Here is a 15,496-nt window from a genome sequence, read left to right on the forward strand (position 1 = left end):
TTTTCTTTTTCTTTTTAAAAATCTATGTTTTTATATTTTGCAGTGCTCAGTTTTGTTTATTTTTAAAGAAGAAATTAACAATAATAATAATAAAGCAATAATATCAATATCACCTGCAATCACGATATTTTGAATTGCACCACTCTAATCATATTTTTCTTGTCTGTTAAATCAGTGTTGAAATAATGTATTAGAAAACTGTGACCTCTATAAATTATCCATTTAAGCCTAAATGAAAAATGTGTATATTAATAAAATCATGTGCCATCTGGTTATTTTGCATAATCTTCAGAAACATTTAGCTTTATGACATGCATATATAATCAAAATATAACTGTGTACACATGTATACACTTAAAAAATCTTCAGTAAAGAAGATCTTTTCAAATCCTTTCTTAATTGGATCTATGTATATGAAAATAGAACAATCATTGTGAAGTACTTCCTTGTAAACTATTCAGTATATTTCATGAACGTTTTAACTGGATGTTGGCAGTATGCACAGGGTTTGTCCCTCACTTTCTCCTGCCTTCCTTTTGTTCAGAGAATTTGGATGGAGAGACCCAGAACTGCCTGAAGTGATCCAGATGTTGCAACATCAGTTTCCTTCAGTCCAGTCTAATGCTGCAGCCTATTTACAACACCTGTGTTTTGGAGACAATAAAATTAAAGCTGAGGTAAGTGCCACTTGAATTCTTGAATAATGTCGAATTTATAAGTATTTAGTTTTTTAGAAGAATCTTGAAAGACAAGGGATATAGGAAAGCTAAAGTTATATCATCAGCATTTAGATCTATCTTTCAGACTGAAGCATAGCACTTTTCATCTCTCTCATTGGCAGGGCTATGCATACATCCTCCTTACTTATTTGACTACTGAGGAGCAGAGTAGCAGAGATGCATGCCAGTATCAGCAGAACTGGATTGTCAAGGCCATACTCTGGTGTGGTTTGTCCTCCACTTCCCAATTCTATCTCTGACAGTCCTTTCTGCCCCTACTAAAAAAACACAAAACATTAATTTTTAATCTCCTCAAATTGTAGTTAATATACACTGTGGTCTGTCCTTCTCAGATGACTCATTGATAAGATGGGGACGTTAGGCAGTCGATTGGCTTTGTCTTATAACCAAGACTTAGGTGCCATTTGCAAAAGTAGTAGTGGATATAACACGCATATTTGTGATCCGTTAAAGAGACCAGTGTCTGTGCCCATCACATAAACAATTCTGACATGCTTTAGGAATACTGTAAAGTGCATAATACTTGTGACATGTGATATTTCTAGAAAACCACCATGGTCACTGCAGCTAACTCAGATTTTCTTTCAGATAAAAGACAAGTATTTGCATGCAAGCAGCTGAGTAATCAAATTTTTAAATAAAATTTTACAAACTATAATGAGTCATCTCCATGACATGTAAGCAATTTTGAGGATGAGTCTAAATTAGTTTAAGAATGCAACGAAGAGATTTGAAGATATAATTGCAATTTATTATAAATTTTGCTTGCTTGCATTGGGATGAATATAGCCTAACTGCTTTTCATCTTTCTTTCTATCTTTCTTACACTGGAACTACAAAAGATGTGGTTTATGCTCATGATCAGAAAAGTCATATTTCTGAAAATACGTGAGAAAAATATAGAGCTGCAATTTTTCAATTTTTCAATGATGTCTAGAAACATTTTGGGCTGTCACAAATGGAAGGGCTGTGTAGGTGGTTCTGGCGTCTAGTACATAGAGATCGGGGATGCTGCAACACATCCCATAATGCACAGGGAAGGCCCATGGCCTAGCATTATCCAGCCTCAGATGTCAATTGTGCCAAGGTATAGATAAGGAAAAATATCGTCCACAAAACCAGGTGTGAAAAAATACCTACCATTGAAATGACCTAAAGCACATCAAAGCTATGTGATTCCTGTCTCAAATGTCAGTTATCGAAGGATTTTCCTATTTTAACCTTTTTTTTTTTGGCAGTACTGCAGTTTGAACTCAGGACCTCACCCTTGCTAGGCAGGTGCTCTACCACTTGAGCCATTCTGCCAGCCCAGGATTTCACTATTTTTAGTAGAAAACAAAAGGACAGATTAATGATTAGAGACTTATATGCCAATGTATTTGGTTTTGAAGATGACAATTTTGGGGATTTCTCTAAAGGTCGTGAAAACATTTAATTCCATTTTTGACATGAAGTTGAATCAGGGGCATTGTGGACCCCACCCCAAATTTCATGCTGATGTTGAATTGGCTGGTATCACTCAACTGCCAGGAGGGTGTGAAGACATAATGAGGCTTTCAGGAATGAGCAGTGTAGCTTCCTAGTAGTCTGAAAAACAGCTGGAGAGAGCTGGGGCTTAGGATTTTGTGGTGATTATGGAGTGTGTTCTCACCTACATGCAAGACCTTGTGTGGTTTGAAGCTCCTGCTGGTGCTAAAGAAAATATGCCCAAGCTTTCTTTTCAGCCTGCTCAGAGGAGGGGAAGGTAAAGAGGGAGGTGATGCTCTTTAAGTTGTCAGAAATCAAGTATCAGAAAATGGCTCACTTGTCTGTGAGCTCTGTGTGTGCTCCATGATCTGGTCTTGATGCCGCTCAGTCACCAGGCTGGATGGAAGTTGACAGCGTACTTATTTGTGACTGTAGAAGCATTCCTCTCTCTGCCCTGCAGTGGACAGAGGCTGTACAGTGAAGGGGTGGCCAAATAAAGTTCAGAATGAGCCGTTCATGGCTTCCCTGGCTCTCTCCTCCATAGTCGTATGGGAAGGCATGCAAATGCCTCTGAGAAAATTCTGATAAGATCCTGCAGAGATTTGTTTTGTTCTCTTCATCTTAACCCAGAGCCCAAACTATTAGTAATTGGTCCTCCCTTTGTGATGGATGGCTGCCTGTCGTGTTTTCATATACAGGTATTGATTTTTGTAATTACCTATTGTCCAAATACTAATCTTGCAGGCACTAGCCTTTCCAAATTTACTCAGTCCTCTAGCCTTCCTATTGCATTTCTGAATTGATTTAGCCCTTCAGTCTACATTTCATTATTGGTATTGACTTTGCTAGCACAATGAATAGGACATTGAGCAAAAGGCAGAATTAAATCTTCTATATGCAAAGAGTCATAAATCATACCTTTCTCATTCCTTATTGCAGTGCTGTATATGGTTTTCATATAAGAAATTCACTTCTTTTCAAACTGATGCCAGGTTGTATAGATACAAAATCGAGAACTGACTTCTGTGAGTTAACAGATATAAGTCCCATCCCTAAACTTTTCCCACTGATCTAACGAGCATAGATTTGTGAGTCTTGTAGTACACCTCCGAGCAATGAGGTAGAACTAAGAAGAAAGGGCTTGGAAGGGTCCAGGTTGTCAATCTGTGACCAAGGAGCAGTTTGCATTCCACTGAGTGTCCTGAACCCAGTTAGAACATTTGATTATAAATCCATTGAAGATCAGCAAGTGTCTGAAACCCTTGGAGGGGAACATGTAGAAAAAAGTAGCTGAAGAAAAAAAGAGGGTGGAAGAAGAAGAAAAGATAAAGATAGGGTCTGGGTTATTGCCGCAAACACACACTAAGTTTGTGTGGCCCTTTTCAAGGGGAAAGGCATGAGAAGCATGGATAGATGCCAGTAATACATGAACGATGCCTGCCTTCTATTGCTGTCTCTTAAATTGTCATAATTTAGAAATGTCATAATTGAGTTTTAGAGGAATTACTGGCCATGGAAACTTGCTTTAAGTATGAACTGCAGGCATCTTTTAAGAAATGCCTCAATATTTAGTTACTTTTGAGTACTTTTCATAAGTCCTTTCTTCATTCTTTTTGAGAAGCTTCTCCTCATTTAGGAAGATTAAGAACATTTCATTGAGTGAAATAATAGTGAGTGCCCTCCATGGGTGGTAAGATTTCAGTTTGTGCAGTTCCTTCCTGCTTTTATCGCCATGTCTTCTTATGCACAAGTTAGAGTAGGCAAATAGCTGGACGCTCATATTCACACCTGACAAGTAATACACAATGGGACGTATACCTGTAATTGTACACTGTGTGGTGGCATTCAAGGTAATGTGCCTCCTAGAGATTAAAAAGAAATTCCATGTTTCAAGCAGCAAAAAAGGATTTTTTTTAAATTTTTAAATATTTTAGTATATGAGGCATTCACACCTTATTTGAATATAAGACTTTTAATTAATTTAATAAAAATTTTCAATGTATGAATAATTTAAAAGATTGTTTCTCTTAAGGATAGGACAATTTATTAAAACAAGGTGTCCTTTTTTAAAAAACTCAGACTTTATGACATTGCACAAGGGAAAGGTTAGCTTGTGCTCATTTTTTTGCAAAGAAATGTCAAGTGACCACCACCAACAAACATTTAGTTTAGGGTTTTCCCCTGATCACTTCTTTTTTTATGAAAAATAATCAAATACATAACTGAATTGTCTGAAGCTCAAATATAGTAAACTTACAGCATTCCAAGATAAGGACTATTGCTCTAGGAAGCCAATCCTGATTATATTTTCCTATGTCAACAAATGTCTTCCCAATTACCGTATCATCCCACCTCCTACAAAGTGCTTTTATTTGTAGAAAAATGAAATTTTCAGATCTAGTGAAAATACAAAAAGATTTCACCCACAGCCTGTTTTGTGTTACTAACATAGAGACCCTACTTTAAGGAATCCCCAGCTTACTGGACAGGTAATATAAGCAGGGTATGATGACACCTTGTGGTAAGCACATGGAAAGTTATCCACAGCCCGAGAGTATCACAAAGTGCTCTAAGTTCAGACTTCTGGAGCCTGCTTTCTACAGTGAAGACTACACTGAGTTTTTAAAGATCAGAAGTTGTCAGAAAAAAGTTACCTATTTAGAACTGATGAAAGAGTACTTAGATTTAAGGATATCTTCCTTTAAATTTTTCAGCTTATATATGTCTATGGGTATATTTATTGATTGACTGATTTATATAAGATCTCACTGTTGAATGCAGGCCTTGAACTCCCAATCTTCCTACCTCAGCCTCTGGAGTGTTGGAATTATAGGCATCTACCACTCTTACCATGCCTGTCTGTGGGTGTGTGTGTCTGTGTGTGTGTGTGTGTATACACACTCATGCCTGTATCCACATAATGTCAATACATTTGTATCAAATATGGTGATGCTTTTTCAAATTGTAATTATTTTTGTCCAACTAAATCATAGAAATTGATTTCCATATATAAAAATATGTATGTCTTTCCCTCCACCATAATTTTGATCATATTCAAACCAATTGAGCACATTTCATATATTAAAAAAATTGAAACTTGTTCCTGTCTACTACACTTAAAGTGCCTCATATTTTACTCTTGATTCTTTCTACCTCATGTAGCTCAAGAGAAGCTGTGATCCAGCTTTCCAGTTGATTGCCTTTGAATGATTTCCTCTTTTCCTTCATCATAAATTGTTCCACATTTTCTAAAAAGGAACTTAGTTGCTAGAGATCAGTAGACAGTATGCCATGAGCTTGTAGCAAGGGCCCTGGGATCAGACTGCCTGCATTTGAACCCTGGATGTTAGTTATACTTTTATCTGGCTCTGTGACCTTAAGCAAGCTGCTTCACCTCTCTGAGTCTTAGTCTCCCAAACTACACAATGCCATGGAGACTCCATATCTCTGTGGAGAGAACACAGAGACTTTCGGCAGAAGGCAAGGGGCTAATGAATGTGTTGTTATTAGTATATGTTGTGAATATTAATTAGAGAAATCTCTTTCCAATAGATAAGTATGAAAATAATCTCCTAGTTGGATAGACAGAATAGTTGAACATACTCTGCTTTACTTTTCCTGTCACCTTTGAAGATCTGTTCATGCTGAAAGAAATGCAGTAAGGTTAACAAACAGAGCTATGAAATTTGTTTCCAAGGAGACAATGTGATTGTGACATGCTTGAATGTAGGCAGGGAAAGGTGAGGAAGAGAGCCATGGTGTGGTAAGGGCTAAAGAGCTGGGTCTTGGTTGAAGAGTGGACTCTGGAGAAGCTGAAGCCACTCAATGGTGACAGCGTTCATGAACATAGGATGGGTATGACGTGTGGTCCCCAGTGAGCACCATCACAGCCAGGATTAACCCAGAGCCAGTGGAGAAGATGGCCCAATGCCTTTTTTAAATTTTATTTTCTGAAGGCTTAGTCCTTCACACATGAAGGATGATGAGAGAGGCAGAACAAGAGTTATGGGGCCAGCACGTCAAGCAGAGAGGGCCATGAGTCACCCTCACTGGAGAAGATAACAGGCAGGCAATATTGCTAACAGGCTGAGGCAGAATTACAACCAGAGGACAGACTTGATTCCACTGAGGTATATTTCAACATAGAGGGACATCAAAATCACGGGCTTCTCAAAGATGGAGAAAACAGCAAAGACAAAGCCACCCAGAGACACACATGCTGGTGATGAGTGGCATTTTTTACTAAAAGGAAGGTTGTCTGGGGCGATCCATGCAGAGAATACATTGCACACTTTTCCTGTCCACAATGTCATCACCACTTCTGTGCTAACTTATTAGTTCTGCAGCCTCTGTTTTTATTAGCTCATCCTAAGTAAATTATCTTGGTCTTGCTCTTTTGAGCTCCTGACTACTTTCCAGTCTCACCAATATTGTTATTCCATTTTATTTTAAATCCAAAGCCTGGCACCCTGCCCCTCCCTACCATGTACATCTCTTTCTCTCTCTCGCATTTTGCTCTTGGCCTCTCGACCCTTCCATCTGCATCTCCTGCTCCTTCTAGCTCTTCTCTGTCCTCCTTTCTTTTCATAACATGAACCAGTCATAGCATCTGTCAGACACCCCAAGGCTTGTCCTGGTCTTGGCAACTTTTCTAAAGAGCAAAGAAATAAAAGGCTCCTGTGGCAAAGACCCTCCTCCCAGAAATCAGGGAAGACATGAATATCAGTGTGACAATTCTGTGTGAGGTACCAAATGAGCACTCACTCCTTCTGGCTCCCTAGGTCACTGAGTAAAGACGTTAGCAGTCGTAGGGCCATGGGAAAATGAGTTCACGATTACCAAGACCAAGTGTAGAAGGGGCCAATTTCTTGATAGAAGAACGTTCCTTGATAACCTCTCTAATGGCAGTAGGGGCCTCACAAGTTTCAGGACCTTTTACATTGAGAATTTCAATGGGAGAACTGGGATAGAGATGGAAAGCACACTGGAGAAGAGCTGGAAGGAAGAACTGAAGAACCATACAGTTTGTAGAAGACAGCAAAAAACAAAATCTGCAGTCTCCCCCAGCTGACTCAGCCCTGAGGTGGCGACTTGCCTTGTACTGCCAAAGCACGGGGGAGAAATCAGACTTGATGACATGACACAATGATTTCTCAAGTTTAAAGTCCCCTCAAGGAAGATGAACTAGGACACGGTCATGAAGGAGATAAGAGACTAGGGATGTCGGGGATTTAGATATGTTCCTGCAGGGACATGGCAGTAAGGGATGAAGCCAGACAGGTACCAGATGACAGAGTGAGGCTGCCCATTTCAGGGCAACAGAGAGCTCTAGCTACCTGGCTGGCCTCTGCTGTGGTATACAAGCTACCCTGGCAGAGATGATCCACAGAAAAGAGATGGAAGCCTTGTGGCCTGTCTTTGTGTAAGGAAACATCTCTTCCCCACCCCAATAGCAAAGAAGTAAAAAGAACGAGAAAAAACACACTAAATCCTAGAGGTGGTGTCCAGCCTCTCCAGATGTGTGAATTGCTGGGAACAGGAGGGGCAAGGATCCAAGTGATGACATGGCCAGGCTGAATTCTGTGTAACTGGAATAAGATGCCCTTACTAAGTGGATGGAAGTTAAGGAGTCAGGCTAACATTGTAGTGAAATGTAGTTATCATGCAGTGAGACAAGATATCTGATTCAAACCACCAGGTGCACAGGTTCTCTCATCTCTTTCAGATATGAGTCAGAAAGTCACCTGGAAAACTGTGAAGATTCTGGGCTGGGTTTCCTAAATTTCATTTTGGGTTATTTTAACTTTATCCTTCTTTGGGCCATGATTCTTTTGTATTTGAAGGAACCTTTTTATTTTTCATGTTCCCACCCCCTAAATAATGAGCAAAAGCAGCAAATGACCTGTCTAAATGTCATTCCTTTCACATGTGCATCATAGGTGGAGGACCTGGAGTTTCTCACCATGCTTTGTTTCCTTGGTACATTTATGAAGGAGATTCCCTACTTCACATTTCAGAAAAGATTTATACCTGAAGAGCTAGTCCGTCCTTCAGGAACATGGCCCACCTTGATACACAATGTGTACTTTCTTCTGCTAGCATTTTGGTTATTCCTTTACCTTAGTCATTAGGAGAGGTAGCAGAAACCGTTGGCCTCTCTCCTCTTGGTAACACTTTGATTCTTACTGCTGCCGACTCACCACCCTTAGGCTTTGTTTCCAAGTGAAAAATCTCTAAATCGTTGAACCAAAGAAGGGGCATCTTGTTTATCTATCATCTTTTTGATTTTTCCCTCCAAAGCTTCTCCAGGTTTTCCTGGCACACAGAGCTAGAGAGAACATTTTGTCAAAATACTGACAGAAACATTTCAAGAAGGCTCTGTGTCATGTTATACCCATGCATGGATTATAATGCATACTTTTCCTGTGTATGATGCTTTTGTGCTAACCTGTTAGTCCTGCAGCCTCTATTTTTATTAGTGATTTTGGTTGGGCTTTTTTTTTTTTTTTTTGAAATCCTGTTCATTTTCCAGCCCCACCGATGCTATTGTTCCATTTTATTCTAAATCCAAAGACTCTGACCCCATCCTGGTAGTTTCAGATGTGGAACAACCCTGCTCCCTGGGCTCTGCATGCACCATCTTGGAAACATTTAACATCTCTGAAGCCAAATATCATGGAGGGTACCAGCTGCTGTGAGTTGAAGTGGAACTTCAATTGACTTATTTTTAAGTGTAGGAAATTTTTGGATTAGCCATCTTTTAGTTCAATTCTGACTGGAGGAAGTGTGTCTTTGTATCCAAACTATCCCACAAATGTTTTGTCAGATCTCTTTCTATGAAGTGAAGTTAATCATTACAAGTGTGTTAACTGTTTCAAGAATGCCTATAGGTGATTATTATAGGATGACTTTTCTGATTTGGCAGCCACTGTGCACTTCTTAACCAAACCCTGAATGTAAGTGAAAGAAAAAAATCAATTTCTGAAGAGCTCTTCAAATTCAAATTGTTCTTCTGCACTCACAGAATTTGTTAATTAACTTGCCTCTTGCATAGTAAGTAAAACACTGAGTAGGCATTAACTCCTTTGTTATTTGCATGTAATTATACGTATGGATGTTTCTGTATTTCCTATGCATCTTTACATGCTGTCTTCAATTTCCAGGACTTTTTGGAAGAAATAATCTTATGGTTGAAGTGTATTTTTCCTGGTAATAGGGAGACAAGGTTCTCAGCACAGTTCAAAAAAGACTTATTAAGCCAACATGACCTCTGAACACTAGCAGTGGATGAATAACATCCATTATCTACGTATTAATGGGAATGGAAAAAGAGTGTTTCAGTAGGAACACTAAGAACTGACCCCCCAGTTTGCCACCTCTTGGGAAGGCCTAGTCCCTACAAGACTTCCTTATGGGCTTTGGAGTGGAAATGGGGCCATTCTTGCTACCAACCATTGGTGATAGGCAAATCTGTTGTCTAGGGAAAGGGGGTCAAGGACAATGAAGACAGATGAAAAGGAGTAAGGATGCAATTGCAGAGCCATTATGAGAAGAGTTTGGTAAGCTTTGAGACTCCATTGTGAACTGAACAAAGGAGAAGAAAGAATGTCAGCTCCTATCTCCATTACCCTTAAATCCAAAGAGAACTTTCTCTTACTGATTGCTGGAATCCCCTTCATTTAATTCTACTTAGGCTAGTTAAGTAGATAATGAATTACCACCCATATCACCCATTTCTCTCATTCCTTTTCACTAGGGTAGAATATATCACCTACCCACTATTCCCCTTCCTTTTATATATAATCCAAATTTGTGTTTTATATAGGTTTTTACATCTTCACAGGTGGTCTGTAAACATATCAGGAATAAAACTTTTCCTTTATAAGTATCATTCTTCTGTCTTTTTATAATCTCTGAAGATAAATAATATCACAGATAAATGATAAACATTGGCTTATACAATTGGACAGAAGGCTTTCTTTAGATTGTCTTACAGTGTCTGTTTCCTTTTTCATGGAGCTATTTGTGTACTATTGGTGAAAATGCAGAGTAAAATGAGAACCAGGTCTTCTACTTCCAATTTTGGATAACCCTGTCCTATTCTAAGAGATACAGTCTCCCCCCATCTGTGGGGGATATGTTCTGAGACTGTAGGGGATGCCTCTAACAGCTTTATATATTATGTTTATTCTATAAGTGACTACTAGGACAAAGTTTCATTTGTAAATTAGACTCAGTAAACAACTAACAATAACTAGTAATGAAATAAAATAATTATAATAATATACTATAAGAAAAGTTATGTGAACATGGTCTTTCTTGCTCTGTTATTGAACTATGCTCACTTTCTTTAGCCTGCAAATGACCACAGATAACTGAAACTGTGCATATTAACCTGCAGGTAAGGGAAGCTGCTGTACTAAAATTAGATCATTGAAGAACAAACTCCTTATCAATGGAGACTCTGAAGATTCAGTGCTGCATAATTTCCATAAGAGTTCTTTTAGGAAAGGACATATCTGAATAAATTTTTCACTGGCTATTTCCTTCTTGTACTGATAAAGAAACTCCAGAATCACCCCTCTGCTTCACCACATGTGCACACATCCAGTTATTTCAGTAGTTTTAAGGAAAACACTCCTGTTCAGAAGCACTCCTAGCAGCTCTGTCATGGGAGGCACCACTTTTTCTTCCTACTTCTGACGGCTGCACAGAGAGGGTACCTGGTGCCATCGGCATGGTGGTGCCCATGAGCAAGTCACCATTGTGTGGTACCTTCCTGCTGGCCCAGCTTATCAAGCATACCTAACTCCATCACTGTTTCTCACCAAGACATGACCAGAAGGCCAGGAACAAGTAACTCTAGAGGTTTTGGGGCAAAAGTTATTTCCAATAAACATCAGCAAAAATTAAAGTAAAAAGTATTATCAGGTATACTGAGAAGGAATGATCCATTGATTAGTGTGCTGCCATGAATAGCAACTTCAGAGTGTACATGGAATAAGAATTAACTCTTGGGAAGTAACTATGCAATCTAATGCTTTTGCCTCTAATTCAAGTCTGCCCTAGAGAAAAGCCATGTTATGTGAGACTTATAGTAAAAGTTAGAAAAATCTAATTGACCTCCAACCCTGTAACTAGCCTGAAATAGTGGCAGTTGTGTGGCCCACACTTATTTGTACTGATATCTGTGATCATGCTTCAAATCAAGTGGGGCCAGATATTTATTTTTACCAAAACAATGGTTATTATAATGACTGGGGAACCCTCTATGAGAAGATCCTCACATTTATTAATGTTATAATCACTTATAAATCCCAAGGGGAAATTAGGATTCCCTTGCCTAACTTGCCATAAGTGGATTATACATGAAGCTAGTGTAAGTCCTATAGGTATGAAAAATAAGGAGCTATGGACCTTGGGAAGAGACTGAACAAAATTGGGAGAGATTAGATTGAAAGGAGGTGTTTGTGTGGTCATTAATGAAGGAAAAGGAAAAACATTGGTCAGAGGACATTGAGTATGGTTTTATCAATTAATTTTCTGTTATGCTGAAATAAATTGCCATAAACAGTGACTCCATGTATTCATGTGACACAAATTTATAGTTCTACAGGTTAGAAGTTGGAAATCAGTTTTGCTGGGCTAAAGTCAAGGTATCACCAGAGCTGTTCCTTCTGGAGCCTGTACAGAGAATCTGTTCCTTTGATTTTTCTAGTTTCTAGATGCTGCCCACATTCCTTGACTCCTGACACTTTTTTTCATCTTCATGGTTCATCTTTGCAACCTCAAGACATCCCCAACACCTTTCCTTTCTCAGACTGACCCTTCTGCTTCCTTATTGTATGTACTCATGTGACAACCTTGGGCCCACCTAGGTAATCCAAAATAATTGTCTCATCTCAGAGTTCCTTCACATAATCATAACAGCAAACTCCCCTTAGCTATATAAGGTAAATATTCACAGGATTCAGGAATTACGATGTGGACCTTTGGGCCAGGAGAATTGCTCAACTTACCACATAAGACCCTGTCCACTGATGTCCTCTCTACCTTGGGAGAAAACGAAATCAGAAGCAATATTTTTCTCTCTTCCCTGAAAGGGTGAAGAAAATTTGAAGTATTTATGCTGAACATTGCTGATTTCAATGAAAAGAGATGACACAGTGATTTTGGAGACAGATTTTGATTCAGTTCATGCAATGGCAGATGGAGCAGATGATGGAGGAAGTAGCACAAGAGGAGTGACAAGGAGCAGCCAAGAAATCTCCATTCTAGGGAGGGCTGTGTTACTTTCCCAGCATTCCTACAGACTTTAGGCCATGTGCTGAGGCCAATTTTATGTCATTTGGTGGAGAAGTTCATTTTCTGGGCATAAGTAGTACAATTGTACTTGATAACTATGCTAAAGAATTGGAGGTTTCTTGGAGAGGGGATGGACAGAGGGCTTTTCAAAAAGAAAAGGTCTTTTTTCATATCTAACCAGACAAGCACATGTACTGGCCACAATGGGTTTACACTTGAATGATGAGGGGTATGGTGAAAACAGTAGCATAAGGCACTTGTGATTGTGCACACTAAGCAAGACCCCTGTGTCAGCAAAGGCCCAGCAGTGTCAAAACAAAAACAGGATCCACTTTCTCAGAAGATGCTGGCAACATTTCTATTGACAAAGGAAGTAACCAACGGGAGGCTGGTCCCATCGTTCATACTTGTCTACACAAACGAATTATCTGACTACACCAGTCAGTTCCATCTTGACTGTATAGATTATTAATGTCTGTCTAGAGTGGGACTCCCTGTGGCTCTGACGGTCTCCAATATAGTTCAAGCTAATAAGGAAGCTCAACAGACATCAGGTGTTTATAGGGCTGTCATCAATCTGGAAAATTCTTTTTGTTTTTTTCAGTCCCACTTTCTGTGAAGAAACCCTCAAATTTCCTTTACCTGAGAGATCATACTATCTAACAGTTTTCACACAAGAATATGTTAATTATCTTCCTGATGGCCAAAACTTCTGCAAAGCGACCCAGATTTACTAGCAATAAAAGATGCACCAAGATATGGTTTCGATGACAAAACAATTATCAGGCTTATAAAACAGAAGGCTGACAGAATTGGCAGTAGCTTGGCTCAGGTGACAAGTTAAGGCTGTGAGGGACAGCCCAACAAGTAAAATTTGAAGAATCAGAAATATTTCTTTACTGATGAAAAATATCCCAATACAACCCTGCAATGAATAAGAAATATAACAATTTGTGTAATCCCTTGGATTCTACAGAAATCTCATCATGTATTTGGGGATATTATTAACTCCCATTAGAAAAAAAAGGTAAAGAAACAGGAAAAATAAAGAGAGGAGGGAGGGAAAGAGAAAAGGAACGAGGAGAGAGAGAGAGGGAGTGAGAGCGAACAAGGAAAAGAGAACTAACAGAGGAAGTGAAGGAAGGAAGTAGGAAGGGAAGGAAGGAAGTCATTTTTTTAACGTGTTCCCAAACATAAGAAGGTCTCAAGGTCCTTAGTGGATAAAAATGATAGGCACATTCTTGGATACCTGAGATCCACAACAAGCTCATTTTTGTAAACAGTAACAATATTCAGACATATTCAAAGAGATCGGAGTTCATGGCGAAAGTCAGTAGGGGCACAACAATGATAACCTTAAGGTTTTGAACTACTTTAGGTACTTCCCATTAGTATTTATCTTTTGAAAAGTGATTACAGGCTTGCTACTGGCACGGGTAAAGATTGCTAGCACCCCTAAGAGACATTTGAAGCCTGAAATTCCTGTCGAACCTTGGGAATATCCAGAAACATTTATAGTAAAAAGGATCTGCCACAAAACTCTCTGAATAAATGCAAGGATTTTCTCAAGAATTCTCTCAGTGTGGCTACACCAGAGATTTCCACTAAATCAGGAAACCTCATCCCATTGGTTCCCCTGGATCCTTTGTGACATTTTACCCTGTTCTCCAGGAAAAAAATAAGCCCAACCTATGATTCCTTATCAGAACAGTAAGACTTATGGGCAAGAATACAAAATAAAGGAATACTCTGGAAGGCAACCTCATTCCAACCTAATTTTTTTTGAAAATGACAGTAAAACAATGACAAAACTAAAATACCATAGTACATCTTCATTGGTGGCCAGTTTGTTTTCTTTTACATAAATTGTCTGGATAGATATTAGTTCTAGTGAGTTATGCATTACTTGCACAGACAGGGCCAACCATACAGTGTGCAGCCTGCCACCTTGTGAAGACTTTCTGCATTTCCTCATTGAAATGATCTGAAAAAAGAATCATTTATCAGTGACTGTGGGCAGTGGCCAGTGTTTTGGTTATTGATTCAAGAAAAAGGACAAAGAAATGAGTGCCCTGACCTTGGTACTTATTTATGCAGAGAAGATATTGAGATTGCCTTGGTTCTTCTAGACTTAAGTTTGGCCATGCCATTTATAGATGCATCTCATCCACCAGCAAAATAAGTCCTTAGAGTCAGAGCAGAAGAGGATGATGTATGTGTAGGTTATGAGCATATGGGCACCAACTTGGTTACTGGAACAAGTGGGCAAAGATGTCTCCTGCTATCCACAACTGTGCTAATAAAAGCAGCTGTCTTGTTACCTAGTGAAGACTGAAGTGCTTCTCATGAGTATATAACCTGACAGGAGACATCTACCTATGTATTAGCTCCCTGTTGCTGCTGTAACAAATTATTTCAATCCTAGTAGCTTAATACAGCCATTAAGAGCCCAGAAATCTAAAAGTGACATCATTGGGCTAAAATCCAAATGTTAGCAGTATTGTGCTCCTTTCTTGGGGTCATAGTGTAGAATCTATTCACTTCCTTTGTCAAGATTTCTGTGCTCTAGTTCATGGTCTTTCCAGTCTACCAAGTCATCAACAGCCAGTTGAGTCTTCCTTGTACTGTCACCTTTCTGATTCTCACACTTCTATCTCCTTCTATCGCATTTAAAGGAAACTTGAGATCCCATTGGGCTCATCAGAATTATCTAGGACAAAATCCTTATTATAAGGTCAGCTGATTAGCAGTCTTCTTTCCATCTGCAACCCTATATTCCTATTGCCATGAGACATATATATTCACTGTTTCCAGAAATTAAGACATGGGCACCTTGTGGAGTTGGAGATGGGGACATTATTTTTCCTACCATAACCTGTTAGACAGAGGAAATTTTTTTTTCTCAAGAAGTAGAAACTGTGAAACTACACTTCGGATGCAAGGATGGATTCCCCTCCCTGATGTAGCTGTCCTCCTTGAGATAA

The 15,496-nt window shown here is 39.1% G+C and overlaps 1 protein-coding gene across 7 annotated transcripts in view; it reads left to right on the forward strand.

Annotated features, from left to right (window-relative positions):
• Positions 1 to 15,496, forward strand: part of Ctnnd2 (catenin delta 2) — an 858,282-nt gene that overhangs the window by 602,715 nt on the left and 240,071 nt on the right. For all 7 annotated transcript variants that reach the window (XM_074077729.1, XM_074077725.1, XM_074077730.1 and 4 more), the window contains one exon: positions 545 to 677. In XM_074077729.1, the coding sequence (XP_073933830.1) occupies positions 545 to 677 (133 nt within the window). The remainder of the gene's footprint in view (positions 1 to 544; positions 678 to 15,496) is intronic.

This window comes from Castor canadensis, chromosome 6 (assembly GCF_047511655.1).
Source record: "Castor canadensis chromosome 6, mCasCan1.hap1v2, whole genome shotgun sequence".
Taxonomy (NCBI): domain Eukaryota; kingdom Metazoa; phylum Chordata; class Mammalia; order Rodentia; family Castoridae; genus Castor; species Castor canadensis.